The 18,027-nt window shown below is 37.0% G+C and overlaps 1 protein-coding gene across 2 annotated transcripts in view; it reads right to left on the minus strand.

Annotated features, from left to right (window-relative positions):
* The window catches only part of LRRC16A (leucine rich repeat containing 16A), a 371,092-nt gene that overhangs the window by 45,584 nt on the left and 307,481 nt on the right, over nucleotides 1-18,027 (minus strand). For both annotated transcript variants that reach the window (XM_011966488.1, XM_011966487.1), the window contains exon 29: nucleotides 16,811-16,960. In XM_011966488.1, coding sequence (XP_011821878.1) covers nucleotides 16,811-16,960 — 150 coding nt within the window. The remainder of the gene's footprint in view (nucleotides 1-16,810; nucleotides 16,961-18,027) is intronic.

Raw genomic sequence — 18,027 nt, forward strand, 5'->3', positions numbered from 1 at the left:
GACAGACTAGGTGAAGTGGGAAAAAGCCAGTTAGTTAGAAAAATAAGGAAATGAAGCGTTTACCTCTAAGTAAAAAAGAAATAAGAAAAAAAAAGGCTAACATTTTTTTTTTTTTTTTTTTTGCTTAGCGGTAAACCCTCCATTTTCTTATTGCTGGCAAAAAACTGGCAGAGGTGTCTTTTGGCCACTGTCTCATCAGTCCTCCCTCAGTCTCCAGGGGAAGAAAAAGCAGAAAACCTACAAGAATTTCAACTACAGAGTCACCTCATCAAGTATATTTATTTTAAAAAATGAGTTTAGAATAGAAACAGGAGGTGTGTAGGCAGAGATACATTCTTTTTATCTAATGGCCAACAAATTTACTATAGCATCCTTTCACAAAAAGTAATTTTTTTTCATTTTAAATGAAAATGGTTTTCATGTAATATACAGCAGAACACTTTTTGAAACATCTTAAGCAGTGTGTCAAAAACACATGATAGATAAATGGGACTAATTTGGGTGACATAGGGGAATGCCTAGAGAATGACTCAAAGGATTTCCTTTAGGTGCCCATCCCCTTCCTGATCCCCTGGTCATCCCTGGGGAAGACAAAATGAATATCTCTTGGGTGAAAAACACAAGCCAGGATTCTGTCTTGTTCACCTCTAGATCCCCAGAGCCCATAGAGGACTTGGCATATAATGGGCCTTCAAGAAGTGTGTGTTTGAATGAATGAACTGAACACTGCTTTAATCCAGTGCACTCCCCACATGCAAGTTCTATAGACTTGTTTAAAAACAAATATTACCAGTACTAAACATTGTTACCAAAAAGGGCATTTAGGCACAAAGATAAAATAGTAAGGACATGTTTATTATAAAGAATAGTCCTTTAGAGACATTTATTTTCATGACAAATCTAGCGTATTTTTTCTATTTCTTGTTACACGGACAAAAACTTCCTCATGGACCCTAGTGGTTCATGCATTGATGTCCACCTCTTTATTTTTTTATTTTTCAATTTTGAGACAAGGTCTGGCTCTATCACCTAGACTGGAGTGCAGTGGCTCAATCTCGGCTCACTGTCCAACCTCTGCCTCCTGGGCTTAAGCCATCTTCCCACCCCAGCCTCCTGAGTAGCTGGGACTACAGGTACGTACCACCATGCCCAGCTAATCTTTGTATTTTAGAGAGGGGTTTTGCCTTGTTACCCAGGCTGGTCTCCAATTCCTGAGTTCAAGCAATCCTCCTGCCTTGGCCCCCTAAAGTCCTGGGATTAGAGGCATGAGCCACTGCGCCCGGCCATGATGTCCACCTCCTTAAACAATACACTTTTCAAATACATACACCCAATCTTTTTCCCCAACTATTTATTTTTAACATATTCAAATTTAGCAAATTAAAAGGACAAGGATAGTCTAATAAATACAAGTATACTCTTCACTTAGATTCAGCAATTGTTAACATTTTGTCACATAAAATTACTTTATTTCCTTCATTCTCATCTCTCTCTCTAACACAAACACAGAAAAAAAAATTCTGAACCATTTAAAGGTTGACATCTTGACATTTCTCCCTTAAATACTTCTGCATGAATATCCTAAGAATTATATTTTCCTATATAATCATACATTATTATCAACATCTAAGAAAATCAACAGCAATTGCATAATATCTAACGTACACACTACAGTCCATATTCAAATTCCCCCAACTGTCCCTCAGGTGCCTTAAAACATCCCCTTCCATTTTGGGATCTTAATAGAGAATATACTCATTATATAGGGTAATGTCTCTTCAGGCTCTTTCATCTAGCACATCCTCCCTCCCCACTCCCATCCCCACCTTTCTTTTTCATTTTCATAATACTGACTTTCTCCATGAATCCAGGCCAATTGTTTTTATAGACTGCCTCACACTCTATATTTGTCTGATGGTTTCCTCATAATTAGATTCAATGAAACATTTTTAGCATGAATACCACATAGGGGACGCTGTGAACTACTGAATGAATCACAGTGATTGGCATATATGTCAGGTTGTTCCAATACTGGTAAGACTGACCTTGATCCCTTGATTAGCATGGGGACTCTCCAGCTGTGCTCCATTGTAAAGTACTCATTCCCTTGGTAATTAATAGTAACTCTATGAGGTGATATATTCAGTCCATCTGGATTTTAAAGCAACTATTGGTAATCCTTGCCTGAATTAATAGATCTGATTGGAACTGCAAAATTATAACTTCCTACTTCTTTCATTATTCTTACATTTATTAGTTGCCATTCCTCTGAAAAGAGAAACATTTTCTCTCTTAAAATCCTCTGTACTGGCATTTCGATGTTTTCTGAGTATTACTATGAATGCATGGATCTCTATTACTTCAATGTATCTTAAACTACTATTCATTATTCTTTTTGGTGCTCAGAATGTCTCAGTGAAGGCCTTTCAACTGGATTTTCTGAGCTTTGAAATGATCCCATTGAATTTAGAGCTAATCATTGCTTTTTGATACAAAATATCCTAGACCTACCTTCCCTGTTTAATGAACTAGATTATAAAAACTAAATACTTACTACTAGCTTTTCAGCTCAAGGAGAAAACTCAGTAATTTTTAATTGACTTTTACCCTCAATATCTAGCCAAACAGTATTATCACATTTGTAGTTAAAAAAAAGTAATTTTTGTGCACTTCCATTTAAAAAAGTCTGAGATGGTGTAAATCTCACTGAGAAAAAGAGATACCTAATTCTTTCTAAGACAATTGTTGGACAGCATAAAGTCTTCCTTTGCAAGCCTAGAAAGAAAAGGTATAGGGAAGTCATAACTCTGAGAAAGCTGCAATAAATCGATGGACAAAAGGAGGAATGATATGTAGAGATTTAGTGATGTGTCACATTTCCTACTAAACACAACATTAAATCCAGCTATTCATGTTACACTCATTAACTTTTATATCCAGAGTCTCATTTCACATAAAAGTTAAACTGGCATCATGATGTTAAAACAAAAATATTTAGGGAATAGCACTGATGAGAGACTATTGTAAAGATCATGGTAGAGAACTATTTTGAAATTAAAATGGTTTGTTTCCTTATTTTCCAGATCTGCACAATTTTTTGATACAACAAAAATATTTATCTTCCTAACTTTGTCACGTTTTCTCCAGGAAACAGGAAATACCTCACTTTTTATTCCTTGTAACTCATCTTGCAACTGATGCAAAAGCGAAAATTCATGTTTAAATATTCTCCTTAAAAAGCGAATAAAATTTAATACATTTTTCTTAAGAGAAATCCAAAAATAGAATTCTCTGGCACTGATTCCAAGCAAATATCTTGCCACCACAATGTGTGTGACTCCTGCTGGGCACAGAAGCATGATGTTTATTACTACAAGATCAGGTATATGTCCCTGTAGCATTATAATTTTTTAAAAAGTGGGAAAATTCTTTACTTTGTTGCACTATTAAGCATGATGTTAATCCAATGGTCATAAAAACTTGAATAGCATTTTAATATTTTCTTTATTGTGAAAACATAAACAAAGGGGGAACCCCACTGAGTATTAAACTTGAGATATTTTAAGTCGCAATCTTGGAAAATCCATGTTAAAATGGAAGGCAAAAATTAGGAATTTAGGAGAAGATTTAAATACTCTTCTTTAGAATGCACATCATAGTTCAGTGACATCAAGATGAATAATCAAAATCAGCCTAAATTCTTCAGGTAACACATTTGCTCCCTTCATGGAATATCAGCTTTATAATGATGACAAAAATTAATAAATTAATAAATAATAAAAATTAAAAAATAATAAATTAATTAAATTAAATTATCCTAAATTGAATAACATATTAAATTAAAAATAAAAAATAATAAAATAATAAAAACTAATAAATTTATAAATTTAAATTTAGGATCCTAGTTACAGAGCTGTGGTAATCAATCAGTAATCAGAAGATCTGGTTCCTATACTTTTTAACACAGAGCAAGTCGTTCCCCAAGCTTTACTGAAATTAGGTCCTCAAATCCCAACTCTTCAACCTCAAACAGAGCTTCAGGGAAAGATGGCTTACCACCAAAACTCTGAAACCTGCTCCAGCTTGGAAACCAAGATTTTCATCATGCTCAGTTTAACTCCTTTTAATCAACATCCCTACTAAATGAATTCTAAAGAGAGATTCTCAAAAGAGTGAATTCTCAAGATATCCCTCTCTAAATTACAGATCAATTATTTTGATAGCTATTTTTCCATAACTTCAGATCACCATTCATACACTCTATTCTACCTATGAGAACATCTGTCAAAAACAATAAGCAATGTTGTTTGCTGCTTTTGATCTTTGGTGGCTTTGATCTCGTTTTAAAATGAATTATCGATTTACAGCCAAGGTATAATGAAAAGTTGAGTACATTTTCTAGCAAACATATGACTTATATGCCACTAGGGCATTATTTTCTAACAAAACAAAACTGGCTTTTGGAGTATAATGAGGGCAATCTCTTAGCTGTTGTTTGATTTAATGTTAAGTGGAACAAACCCCATATGACTCTTCCATTGGCATTCTCAAACTTTTAAAGTTTCAACATCAAATAACCACAAACAGGTGGCCAATTCATTCAGTTACCTACAGGGAAAGAGGCCACACAGTGCACAACCAGAAGCATCACTAAGGTTTTGATGGACATGATAAAGAATGCTCTGAAATCTTTTTCAGAAAAAAAGTCACTTTGGAATTGTTGAACTGAGTTTGGCATTTGGGGATTTCCATTGAGTACACGGCTCAAGGGCTGAAGTGGATTTGAAGCTGCTTTCAAAGAAAAACCCTGTCTCGATTTGCAGGTACCCACCCAACAGCTTGGCTCTGGCTAGAACGTCTTCTGTCTGGACAAGAGAAATGATCACATACCCCAATTTGGATAATCAAATGCTAGATCTAAAACTTGCAGCACTAGTTTCCAGGTTAAGGCTCCACCCTTAGCCAGCAAGCAGAAGAGAGCACCATGTGGTCCTAGGCTGGGAATGGATCCTTAAGATTGCTGTATTAGAACTCCCTCAGGTTTTCTTTCCTCTTAAAACTCTGTTCACCCCACTTTATCTTTTTAATTTCTATTAATTATTAAATCTGCTACCTAAAATCGTTTCTCAAAGAAGTCAGAAACATATAAATCCAAGAAACACATTTATATAAGGCTATATAATCTAGACAAGAATTTATAAAAGAAATCCCTTGCAGTTATATTTGGAGCATGGAAGTAATTTTTTTGGTCTAGTTTCCAAGTGTGATTTTTCAGAATGAAAGTCAATGTGATTTTCTTCAGCACATACATTAAAGGCCAAAGCTAAAAACCATTTATTTTATATTTTGATTTTTTTTAAGGGGTAGGCTTGTGATAGAGGTTTGACCTCGGCCCTGAGAGATGGGAGAAATCTTAAATATAAATTCCAGTAGTGACAGGTTTCCTCTGAGGCACATTTAGGGAAACTGAGAATTTGACAGGCCCACTTCACTCTCTGAATGTCTACATGTGAGCTGAAGAATGAAGCTTAACTCATCCCAACTTTAATTGATGTTTCTAAACTATAACAGTATAATTAGAAATTTAGACAGAATCACTTAATTTATCTACTGTGACCTAATCTTAAATGGTCAAAAGCATAACGTGGAGTGGAGTCATACACTAGTTATCTTTCTCCCTCCACCCACATTTAGGCCACTTCTTTTTGTCATTCCCAAATTTCAGCCCAAGTAAATCCACCCTACTTGTCCCCTCCTCAGAAAGTCTTTAATCTCAGGGAATATTTGGTTAAACCTAAGATTCTATCAGGCAAGAAGGAAAACTATCAAATTCAAAGTTAGGGGAAGAAGTGCAGCCTGATTAACCACAAGGGCTGAATTTGGAAGGATCACATGTGTTATTGTACGTATGGGCAGCTTCCAGAAGCAGAGTCCTCTACCCCGGATCTTTCTGCTGTTTCCATCAGTTCAGGCATCTACAATCCACGCCATTGCTTGCCCCATAATTGGAGGAGGTATGGATTTGCTACCATATGTTAATATCTTCCCCAGTTCCACTGAGAATAAGAATAAACCTCTATAAAGAAATAATTGGCCTGTGGGAGTAAAGACACTATCCGCTGAACACTCAGTGTAAGCCCTCAGTGCAAAGGCTCTTTCCCACTACAAACCTCCCCTGGGTCTTTGTTCCTGTGATTCAGGCCAGCCTGAAGACCATGAGTTCTGCATACAGAGAATGTGTTTGAGAGTCAGATCGTGTGGAGTTGGGCTCTCAGCTGCAGCTACTCCTTATTGCAATGCGATGGGGGAAGGTGTGTTAACATCTCTGACTTCTACGAGTCTCATCTGAAAAATGGGTTAAAATAGCTACCACACCTGGCTGCTATGACAAAGCACTGGTTACAGTGGGTGGGTGGTTTTAATCTCTTTCTCCTAAGCAACTTGCTGACAGCTTGGTAATCTATAATCTTCTCATTAATTGAACCACATCAGTTTAAAGATAACTTTTCCATGCAAGAATTATTTTCTATAGCTCCCAGATTAATCTGCTACTACTGATAATTACTGATGGCATTAGCTATATAGAAATCAATAACATGGCCAGGCGCGGTGGCTCAAGCCTGTAATCCCTGCACTTTGGGAGGCTGAGACCGGTAGATCATGAGGTCAGGAGATCGAGACCATCCTGGCTAACGTGGTGAAACCCCGTCTCTACTAAAAAATACAAAAAAACTAGCCGGGTGCGGTGGCGGGCTCCTGTAGTCCCGGCTACTCGGGAGGCTGAGGCCGGAGAATGGCATAAACCCGGGAGGCAGAGCTTGCAGTGAGCTGAGATCTGGCCACTGCACTCCAGCCTGGGCGACAGAGCGAGACTCCATGTCAAAAAAAAAAAAAGAAAAAAAAAGAAATCAATAACATGTAACTCTAGTTCTTTCAAGAAGCATGCAAAGAAAACTCATGCAAGTAATTACAATTCAAAGCCAGGAGGAGAGAAACGAACTTTACTGAACAATTTTGTGCCAGGCACTGCTCTAGATACTGGGGATATGTGGTCAACAGCACAAAGTCCCGGCCCGCCAGAAGCTTATACCTTCACGAGTAAGATCACTTCAAGTTATGATAAGTGCTAAGATAATATAATACGCAAGGTGACTGGAAGGCTTCTTTGGCTCAGAGGATCAAGGACAACTTCTGAGAAAGAAACACTGGAATTGTGACCTAAACAGTGAGAAGACAGCCATGGTACAAGTTGGTAGAGAATATTCCAAGGTGAAGGAACAAGAGCTGAGATGGGAGCCTGGACAAGTTGTAGGGAAAAGCAAGAAAACCATCAGTGGCTGGAGGGAAGTGAACAAAGGAGAGACTAGAGTAAGATTAGGAGACAGAGACAGAATGCAGACCATGTAGGACCTTATGGACCAGGAGGCTTATTCTGCGTACAATGTGAAGCTATCAGAGGATTTGACACCTTAGATACCGATCTGATTTCCATTTAGAAAACTCTTCTGGATACTGAATAGAGGATAGATTGACTGCAGAATCAACAGTGAAGGTAGGCGTGTGAGGTACAAGCCTGTTTCAAGAGTCCAGACAAAAACCAACATATCTTGGATGAGGGAGGGAAGACAGATTTGGACAGTGAAAGAACAAGAGAGATACTGAGACTGACAGGTAGAGTTGGGAACAAATGGGTAGAAATAGAAAGTCATAAAGCTGACGGTGAAGCCTTAGGAAGGGAAGGCGGGAACGCAATGATTCTATTTGGGACATACTATATATGAGATACTTTTTGAACACCTAATTGAAGATGTCAAGTAGGAAGTTGAATATATGTACCTGTAGCTGAAGGTAAATTTTTATTTTTAATTTTTTTGAGATGGAGTCTCGCTCTGTCACCAGGCCAGAGTGCAGTAACATGATCTCGGCTCACTGCAACCTCCGACTCCTGGGTTCAAGCAATTCTCCTGCCTCAGCCTCCTGAGCAGCTGGGATTACAGGCATGTGCCATCATGCCCAGCTAATTTTTGTATTTTTTGTAGAGACGGGGTTTTCATCATGTTGGCTAGGATGGTCTCAATCTCCTGACCTCATGATCTGCCCACCTTGGCCTCCCAAAGTGCTGGGATTACAGGGTGAGCCACCGTACCTGGCCGCTGAAGGTAAACTGAGATAAATTTCATGAATGTGGAAAAAGAACACTGCTGACAGAGCTGAAGAGGCAATGATCACTTCAGGGAAGGCAGTCTGGTGAGCGCATCTGTACTGTGGCTTTACTTGGGCATGGCTGACTCCTTATTCAGACTTGACTACTGAGCCCCAGAGCTACTTCTGGACACTTCAACCAGGGCCTTGTGAGTACCTCAATCTCGATGAACAAAACAGAAGTCACCACTGTTTCTGCAAAAACCTAGCCCATCTTACAGCTTCCTCACCTTTGGTGGCTGCTTGCTGCCTTAAAAATAAACAAATAAATAACAAACAAACCCTTAAGTGAGATCTACAAGGTTCTGGTGATAAGGCTCATGCCTTCCCTTCCAGCCTCCCCATCTAATCCCCTCTCCTATCCTTTATTCCTATTATATCATAATACTATACTAGTTCCTCAAATTGCACTGTTCTATCTTCACTCCAGAGTTCTATATGTGCCACTCTCCCTACTAAATTTACTTACTTATTTTCCTTCCAGCGAACTTCTCTTTCTCATGCCATCTCTCATTGTACCAACAGCTACTGAGGGCCTGGTATGTGCCAGGCATGATGCACAGAACCTTCCTCCAGGAAGCCTTCCTTAACAACACCCCTCCCCTAGGCTGGGTTGGACACCAATTCTCTGTGCTTCCATAGCAACCTGCCTACCTCTATCAGAGCACTTGCCCACCATATCTAATTTTTCACTTTACTAATGTATAACCACTTCAGTCTGAAAATGAGCTGAGGCCCATATGTAACAGCAATATTTTTTTTAATGAGTAAATCAAGACAATGAAGAAAAAAATGAAGCCAGAATTACAGCTTAATACAACAAACTATACTTCTTCAGGCACTGCACACTTTTTATAGGTCAAATGCACATTCAGTTCTGAGCCTCTCAATTAACAATACCCAAGCGAGACACACGGCACAATCCATCGTGTCCGTAAGACAGAAGGTAAACTACTCAGAACGTCTACTACCTTTGCCTGCAATCTCACCTGGATTTAGCTGTAACAATTGCACTTTAAGATAAAACAGAGTGACAGTAATAGTGGTACAGACAGTATAAAGAGTATATATGGTAACGAATTTCATAGGGATATTTATTAAAGTGGTCTTCAATGAAGATCAACAACATAAGGCAAAAGCACACTTCAGTAAAAGTGATTCCATGGGAGTGCAAAACAATGAAACAAATGATGAGCCTATTTAGAAGAGGCTCTCCAGGGTACCAAATCCTCTTCTACTCCTGCGTCTCTGCTCAGGTCCTTTCCTGACCTAAACAGTGTAGTGGAGAAATAATAAGATCATGCATGAGCTGCTATGTGCCTAATATTTTGAGAAAGCTGAAACACACTAGGGTAGAGAGAGTTATTATAGACTAAAGTTTCTCAAATTTTTTTGACTGTGACCTATTTGTAAGACGTATATGTTATTATGTCACACCCCAATTTACATATCCATGTATGTATAACTGAAACAAACATTTGGTGTAATATGATACTTATGGTTACATTTTGTATGTTACTTATGATACTTAGTATGACACAAAATATGTTCATACTTTATGTTAGATCATTTTTTAAAAATCCTGGTTGCAACCATTATACTGATTTCATGACTCCCTAGTGGGTTGTGACCAAAAGCTTGAAAGATGTAACCTATATGAATTCAAGCCTTTCTTGATGACCTCATTTCAGTGGTAGACTCATAGCTTCCAGCATCCAAGCAAATTCAAGTGATGGATTTACACAGATGGTGGTTCTGTGATCCACCAAAACTACCTTGCCACATCTGCCCCTCAATGTAGCAAGCTTGGTGGGTGATACAATGGTTCTTTCACCTTCCATTCCTAGCAAGAAGCCAAGAATACCTGGTATACAATGGATGAACAATAAGCATTTGTTGAAAAAATGAATGGCTGTCTAGCCTATTCTTGGCTTAAGGGATCTTCTGATAGCTCATCGCTACTAAAGACTTCAACATCAAGTACAACTGCCTCCTCCTCTGGGCTCTGTTGAGAGCCAGCAGCCACCTTCTTCCAGATGTTTCTTTTACCCCATCACCTGGGTAAACAAGTCCTCTTTAAGGACTTCCCATTGTCTTCCTCTTTGGGCAGGTTCTCTCACATACATATATACAGACAAGAAATACATCCTTAGTATCTAAAAACATTGTTTTCTCCAATTTGAAAATTGTTTAACCAGAAATTAAAGAGGAAACCTTTCATCCCAAAGGGATTTGATCTTTTATTCCAACTGGAAAGCAGTGATAATTTGGAGCTTTTTTGACATAAGAGAAACGTTGTTGACACAAGTGTCATCATGGCATGTTGAAAAGCACAAGGTTTCTAAGGGAGGAAAGCTGAGACTGAGTTTAGAGAAATTATTTCACTTACTATTGGCTCTACTGTACTACACCCAGGAGTCATTAAATCTGTGACTGCTTATAAATAACTTATTTCACTTAGACTTCATTTAAAATTTTTCCTCCTTAAGAGAAGTATACTTCTACCTATATCATTCATACACACACACACACACACACACACACAGAGAACAAATCAGTGGAATGGTTTCTGTTTTATAAATCTGTAGGTCACTAGAGACATTTAATATAGTTTATGTCTAGTTTACGATTACAAAATTACCTTTTATAATGATAATTACATGTCAAAATTAAGCTCCTAAGAATCACCATTTCCAATCAACAGGTCAGATGCCCAATTTGGGTGCTGGTTTTGGAATACCCTGAGTAGTCACAATTGGCTCATATTTGAAGTCATTTTGTGGAGGGATTTATTTAGTATGCCCCAACTTCTATCTTAGGAGTTTAGCTCCTACTGGGAGCTTTAGGGCTTTGGGGGTGAAGCCTGCTCTGTCACCTGCAGGGCAAAGGTGTAGGATTCATCTCTTTCTAGAAATAACTGCAATAAGGGGGAAATCTTTTGTCTCTCGGGTGGTCTGTGAGGGCAGTCAACACTGTACCTTAGGCTTTGTTTTAATCCTTTAAAAAAGATGTCTGGCCGGGTGTGGTGGCTCATGCCTGTAATCCCAGCACTTTGGGAGGCCGAGGCAGGTGGGTCATGAGGTCAGGAGTTTGAGACCAGCTTGGCCAAGATGGTGAAATCCCATCTCTACTAAAAGATACAAAAATCAGCCTTGCACAGTAGTGGGTGCCTGTAATCCCGGCTACATGGGAGGCTGAGGCAGGAGAATCACTTGAACCTGGGAGGCGGAGTCTGGAGTGCTGAGATCACGCCACTGCATTCTAGCCTGGGTGACAGAGCAAGACTCCGTCTCAAAAAAGAAAAAAAAAAAAATGTCTGGGTCAGATCTCTGGAAGCTCCCTGGAATAGGGCCTCTGATAGTGGTATTCATGTAAGTTAAAAATTAAAATATTAACTCTGGGTCTTGAGGCAACAATGAACTCTTCAGGGATGGGACATGTGTTCCTGGCTTTTCCACAAAGGACTGTAACAAATATTATTACATCAGAACAAGGATCTCTGAGGAAAGAAATAATAGTAATAATAAAATAAAAAATAAAAAAACAAATATTATCACAAACTTTGAGGAACACATATTAACCATTTTAGTTGGACTCAGAGAGTGTACTATAGTTTTGAAATTTAGAATTTGGAAATAAAGGCGTTTTAATCAATTGCTTTCTACTAGTTAAAAAGTTAACTCTGCTTTCAAAAGTAATATCAATAAGAAAAGGACATTACAGAATAAAATTATAAGAGAAAATTAATAATGATGACTTGAACACCCCTTGGCACATAATTAATATTAGTGTAAACCATTTTAAATGAAACATATTGACTCAATAGTCTGTGTTTGGCAACACTGTGAATAGATTAGTTCAGTTAATAGCTGTTGGTACTTGAGAATAAGGCCGTCTGTTTAAACTTCTTCTAAACAATATTATTTTGACCAAGTCAAATAGACTTTTGCTGAATTTTAGTCTGTATTAAAAAACTTAAAATATATATATTGAAATTTGAAGCTGAATTTGTTAAAGGAAAATAATTGCTATTTTGTCATTGGAGACAGGATTCACAAAGATGCATTCGGTAATAATTCAAGCCTTTTAAGATTCTTTTCCTAGGAAATAGCAATAAGCAGACAAACTGCTCATCTGCATGAATATCTTTTGATTTAAAACTGGTATGATGCTCATTAAAATAATTGAAAGAATTACATACAATTAGTGAGCTAGTTATGCCTAAGAAGCAGACACTGGCTCTTCACTTACTTGGCATACTACTTAAATCCCAAACTTCGGCTATTTTTAAAAGATGGTATACTATATATGGAGAAAAATTAAATATTTAGAGATAACTAATCAGTAGAACTAAAACTGCATCCTTTAATACCCCAAGGACCAATAAGACACCAAAGTTCAAAGATATGGCTCAGAATACTGATTTTCTAAGAGCATCCGACTGCAGAAGAACAGATGGTCTGTGAACAATAAAGATTCTAAAGAAATACATGTTTCAGCATGACATATAAAGCATGTGGGCTGAAATGATAAGAAGCATATAGGAAAACTAATTAATCATTGTCACCAACAAAATAACACATAGAGAGGCTCAGGAGGTTTCTGGTAAGCCAAAAGTGGGCAACTTCATTTCTAACAACTGGATAACAATTGAGCACAGCGGATATTTGACACAGTTGTTTCCAACAATGTTTAAAAACTATAGGCTTCCATTATGGTTATACGACACTGCGCCTTTTACTTGTGTTTCTGTTCACATGTTCATTTCATCTGGGGCTAGTAAGTACCTATATTACAGAAATCAATGTGGTATAACCAAATGGAATGCAAATTTTAATCCTTTGGTAAGAAATACCATAGATGAAATCCACAAACTCATTATAGCAGACTGGTTAAATGCAGACTCTAGCACCAAACTGCCTGCCTGTGGTTAATCGTGGGTTACTTACTTAACTTTTCTCTCCTTCAGTCTCCTCATTTATTAAACAGAAGGTATTAATAAGACTTTATTATTCAGGTTGCTATGAAGACTGAACTGGTTAACGGTGATAAAGAGCTCAGAATAGTGCCTGCATGTCACAGGTACTACGTAAGTGTTAAATACATGAATAAGAAGGCTTTTTAAACCATCTGGTTTTCTGCCCTACAGTTAGGGAGATACCACACTCTCCGGGACTAAGAGAATAGACACAGGCTAAAAAACAATGCAGGTTATTTTAATAGTTTGTGTTATCTTCCTCCCCACTATGTCCTACCACCTGAACTAGATTACCTCTTAGTTTCTTCTAGTTAAAAGAAAAAGATCATTTATCTTATTGGAAACAAACAAAATTCCCTTTTCTGACACTCTGTTTAAAAAGAACAGCCTTTTTCTTTAACTTTATAAAATTAAGTTTGATTAGAAGCTTAGTTATCCTCCAGTAGATTACAGGTCCCAAGAAATCACTCAATCATTCTTACTTCAGCCTTCGCTTAGTCAAAGCAAAAGTTTAATTGTTGTTGACTAAGTGATGAATTTCTTTAAAAGAAATCAATCGTATGGATTATCGTTTCGAACTCCAGGAAGGTAAACGTTAAATCTCAATTAATATAAATTTCTACACCTAACATGCCCTTAAACCTCCCCTAGTGCAATTACAACTATTGGTTTTTTTAAAGAGACTTAAGCACTGAAATGGAATTGACATTTGGACCAGGGAGAAATGGAAGAAAACATGAAGATAGAAATCCAGGGGCAGGGGACAAAAGGCGTTCCCAGAATCTCTGCCCAGTTTCCTAAAGAAATGGGTTTAGTAGCTATGAACATCCTGCACAAAAAGTGCCAGGATCTGTGAACAAACTTAAATCTGTGAATAGCAGGTTGGTGATGTGTCAAAGTTCCTGGTGATGTGTCAAAAATTCCACCAGGGTAGAATTTTTTTTTTAATGCCATGAGGGAAAGGTTGCATGCATGTACTTATGTACTTGTCCTTCTGACAGTTTTTAACACAACAGTTAATCTTGAGTCCTAACTTTCTGGATCACTTAAGATAGAAATGCTGCCAAGGAAAATGCATACATTCATTTTGAAAATCATCACGAATTAAATGCACCTCCCTTTGAAATATGGACTGCAAATTTTTTCCCCCAATGGCATCATATGAGGGTCACAACTTGAAATATCTGGTAATGGATGTCGATAACAAACAATAATGGTTGCTACCTTGATTATGAAAGGAAGCATTAAAAGACCAATCTATTGCTCTACTCCTTCCAAATTAGCTATGAGTTTGTACCACCTAAAGCTCAGAAAATAGATTTCCTTTAGGAGAGGGATCCCTGGGCTTGGGGCAGCTGCTGCCATGTGAATGGTTCTGCCTTTGGGTGGCTTGGAATTGATGGTTAGGCTGAAAGTATACAGGAAATCATTATCAATAGTATAGAAGCCAAACTTGCACTTTTTATACACAAAAAATATTCTTTTTCATTACACTAACAGCAAATTTAACTCTGGTTTTCTACTAAACAACTTATTAGCCTAGTTAGAATAATGAATGAAGACAATATTTATTAGAAAAAAAGTTACTTTCATGACTTACAAACTCATGCCTACCTATATATTCTTTTTTTGATGAAGAGCTCAGCCTTTTGTTTCTCTGTCACTCCCTCAACACCCAGGGTCCTGTTCCTCACCCCAGGACTCAACACATGCTCATCTCAGGAATTGCCCTCCCTGCTTATCTCCTTGGCGCTTTAAACCAGATAAAGTCTACCCTCCTAACTTGGCTTGTCCTGAGAGTTGAATTCAAAGAGACCTGCATCTACTCCTGCCTCTTCAGGCATCATGGCAACATGAATGTTTTTACAATGGAAGTTGCCTCACAGGGGCTGTGCCTGCTGCAGGGCTGTCCCTTAAGTTCTGAGGGGGGTCTTCCAACTGCATTTTTAAAAATTATTCCTTTCCTCTACCCTCAACTCACTCACTTAAAAAACAAAAACAAAACAAGAAAAGAAAAACCTTTTTCTTCCTTTCACAAAACTAAACCAAATTAATAAAAAAAAAAAAACTTACTTCCAAACAAAGCTTACACATTTAAAACCAACGTTACCGTAGCTGAGTCGGTCTTTCATAACCATTTCCTCATTCCAAACCACATCATCTATAAACCCAATAAAATACATTTTACTAGCTTGTTTTTCCTTCACCCTTTTCCAATTTACACATGACCAAATAAATTAGGAAACGTGATATGCAGAATTAATTTCAAATTTTTAATTCAACTCTATTTCCTATTATTTATTTTCTTTTAGGACTAGTCTAAGAGCTTTCCAGAACAATTGTCCTATAACATAGTGTCCAACTTCTAATGCCTCAAAAGGCAAACAAACTCAAAATACTTATGAAATATAAATTTTATAATGAGCTGGACAACCAAGTTTTTAAAAACTTGACAATTTCCTCCACGCAGATTAAATATATGTGTAGTTTTATATAATTATATAGAAAATTGTTTCCCAGCTTTATTTAGTGATATGAGGATGTTGCTTGAAATCTTGGATTATACATTAGGCTTTCTTTGCTATTCTCCTTGTATAGGACAGGACTTTACATGGAGAACCCTCAAATATTTTATTCACAGACTTTAAAACATGGTAACAGTGGTTTATAAATAAGTAAACTTCTTAACACACTACATTCTCTCCTAAGCTAGGAAAGTAATATCGGCCATATCAGATCCTTGGTGTTCAAAGTTAAAACAAGTACTGTTTCTTAACAATGGTTTCATCTAAAAATTACTAAAATCACAAGCTAATGTAGAAACATTTGGACATACAAGTAACCAAAATTTAGTCTTACCACCACCACCTCAGATTATAAGGAATTATTAAAAAGCAAACATTTTGTAAAACATAAACATATTGAATACAGAGGATGATATAGACACAAACAATTGTTTCATGGTAAAGTGAGAAGTAGCTATGCTGATTAATATAAATTTTAAAATAATGAAATAGGATTCAGATATAATTTTTCTCAGACTGAAAAGGTATTAACGACCTACATACTCTAGTTATAGGGCCAGATGGATATGTTACGTGAAATTTAGAAAATGGATAAGGAATTAAGACCTACAGTTAGGTAAACACTATGGTGTGCATTCGATCTTCTAAAGCACATCAGATCAGGTTAACGAAACACAACCTCATTTAAACAGGAAGCCCAAATTTAAAGAGTTTGTCAAAAAATTGTGTAACAAAAGAAAACCGGTAAGACCAAGAAAGTCACCCTATATATATTTTTTATTTGAAAAAGTCTTTCTCCACATTTTTAATGGGTTACTTATAATTTTAACTGATGATATTTTCCTGTCACAAAAACCTTTAAGAGTTACCTAATCTATTTTTCCTAATTGGGAATTTTCCCACTAGGGATACCAGCCCTTACGGGTGCTAAAGCTTCAGCTTATTCACTTCATTAGTGGCCTCTTTAGGACTTTTCTGAAAGAATTCTCTGGGGGTGGGGAGAGTGTTTTATTTGGTCTGATTTCAAAAACTGAGATTTGTTTAAAAAAAGAAATGGCACAATCCAGTGAATAGGGTAACGGCGCCACCAGAGGATGTGTCTTACCATACAGGTATCCAGATCTTCCAAACGCTCTATCTCTGTTAGCTCCTCCACTGTGATGATGGAACGTTTAACTGGCTTCTCCTCAGTCAGCTCGATCTCTAAGGATTCTTGTTGAGGAAGGGTCTTGCCACGTCTGCTGAAATGGTCAGCCTAGAAGGTCAAGACGCATATGAGGAGAAATTAAAGCACAGAGACCAGAAGCGCTGGTTAGCTGGATTTCTGAAGACATCTTCCACAAGATGGCGCAGTGGAGCACAATGTTGACAAGTGATAAGGACAATTCTTAATATATGAACAGTACAGTAACTTACCTCTTTTATTATCTTTCTTTGGAATCAGAGTGTTTTAAGCAATAAATTATAAATCTCTTTTAGTAAATGAAGAGACAACTTAGTAGTGTTTTTATTGATTTTGATATTTCCTCTGAAGAAATTTCCTTCTATATCTAGTACTAAAAAGTATCTGAGAGCAATAAAACAATTCCAACTTTCATTATTTTTAAAGGAATGAAAGGAAGGAAATTATTAGCAAAATTTTAATTACTGCTAGCTTTCATTGTTTTCATATAATGAATACCATATTTGGTATGATTTCTTAATTTCCAGTGTTACACTTTAGGTAAACATAACAAATTAAATAAGAGGTAGAATAAACTTAGCTGAAATTAATAAACTTCAGTGCTGAGCTGATCTGACACCAGAAACTTTGATTTAATTCTGAAACACTGAAAACCAGTTGGTAAGTCTATGGAAACTTTGAGAACGTTTACAAACTTAAGTTAGTGAAAATGGTATCTGAAAGTCATTGAAAACAAGGTTTCATTTTGAAGATAGTATTTCCTTCATATGGGACTTAATCTCTTTCCTTACAATCTAAATCAGCAGTACTAATGTTAAAATGAAGTGCAAACCAAAAGTGCATTCAGCAAATTTTTTCTCAATTAAAAAAGTCAATACTTTCTGAGTAAATTCTTTAAGAAAAAACAAATGCAAAAAAGTGAAAAATTCAAACCTTCAGTGTAGTTCTCACATGAAGATTTCTGTTAGTATAATATGTAGTATTTGTGTCATAAGTAAGCATTTTAAGGCCATTCCTGGAGCTACGGGTTATCAATAAACTTTCTGAAAAAAAGCTTATTTTAAAAGGATGCTCTAGGCCAGGTGCAGTGGCTCGCACCTGTAATCCCAGCACTTTGAGAGGCTGAGGCAGGTGGATCA

The sequence above is a fragment of the Mandrillus leucophaeus genome, unplaced genomic scaffold, assembly GCF_000951045.1.
Source record: "Mandrillus leucophaeus isolate KB7577 unplaced genomic scaffold, Mleu.le_1.0 Scaffold760, whole genome shotgun sequence".
Taxonomy (NCBI): domain Eukaryota; kingdom Metazoa; phylum Chordata; class Mammalia; order Primates; family Cercopithecidae; genus Mandrillus; species Mandrillus leucophaeus.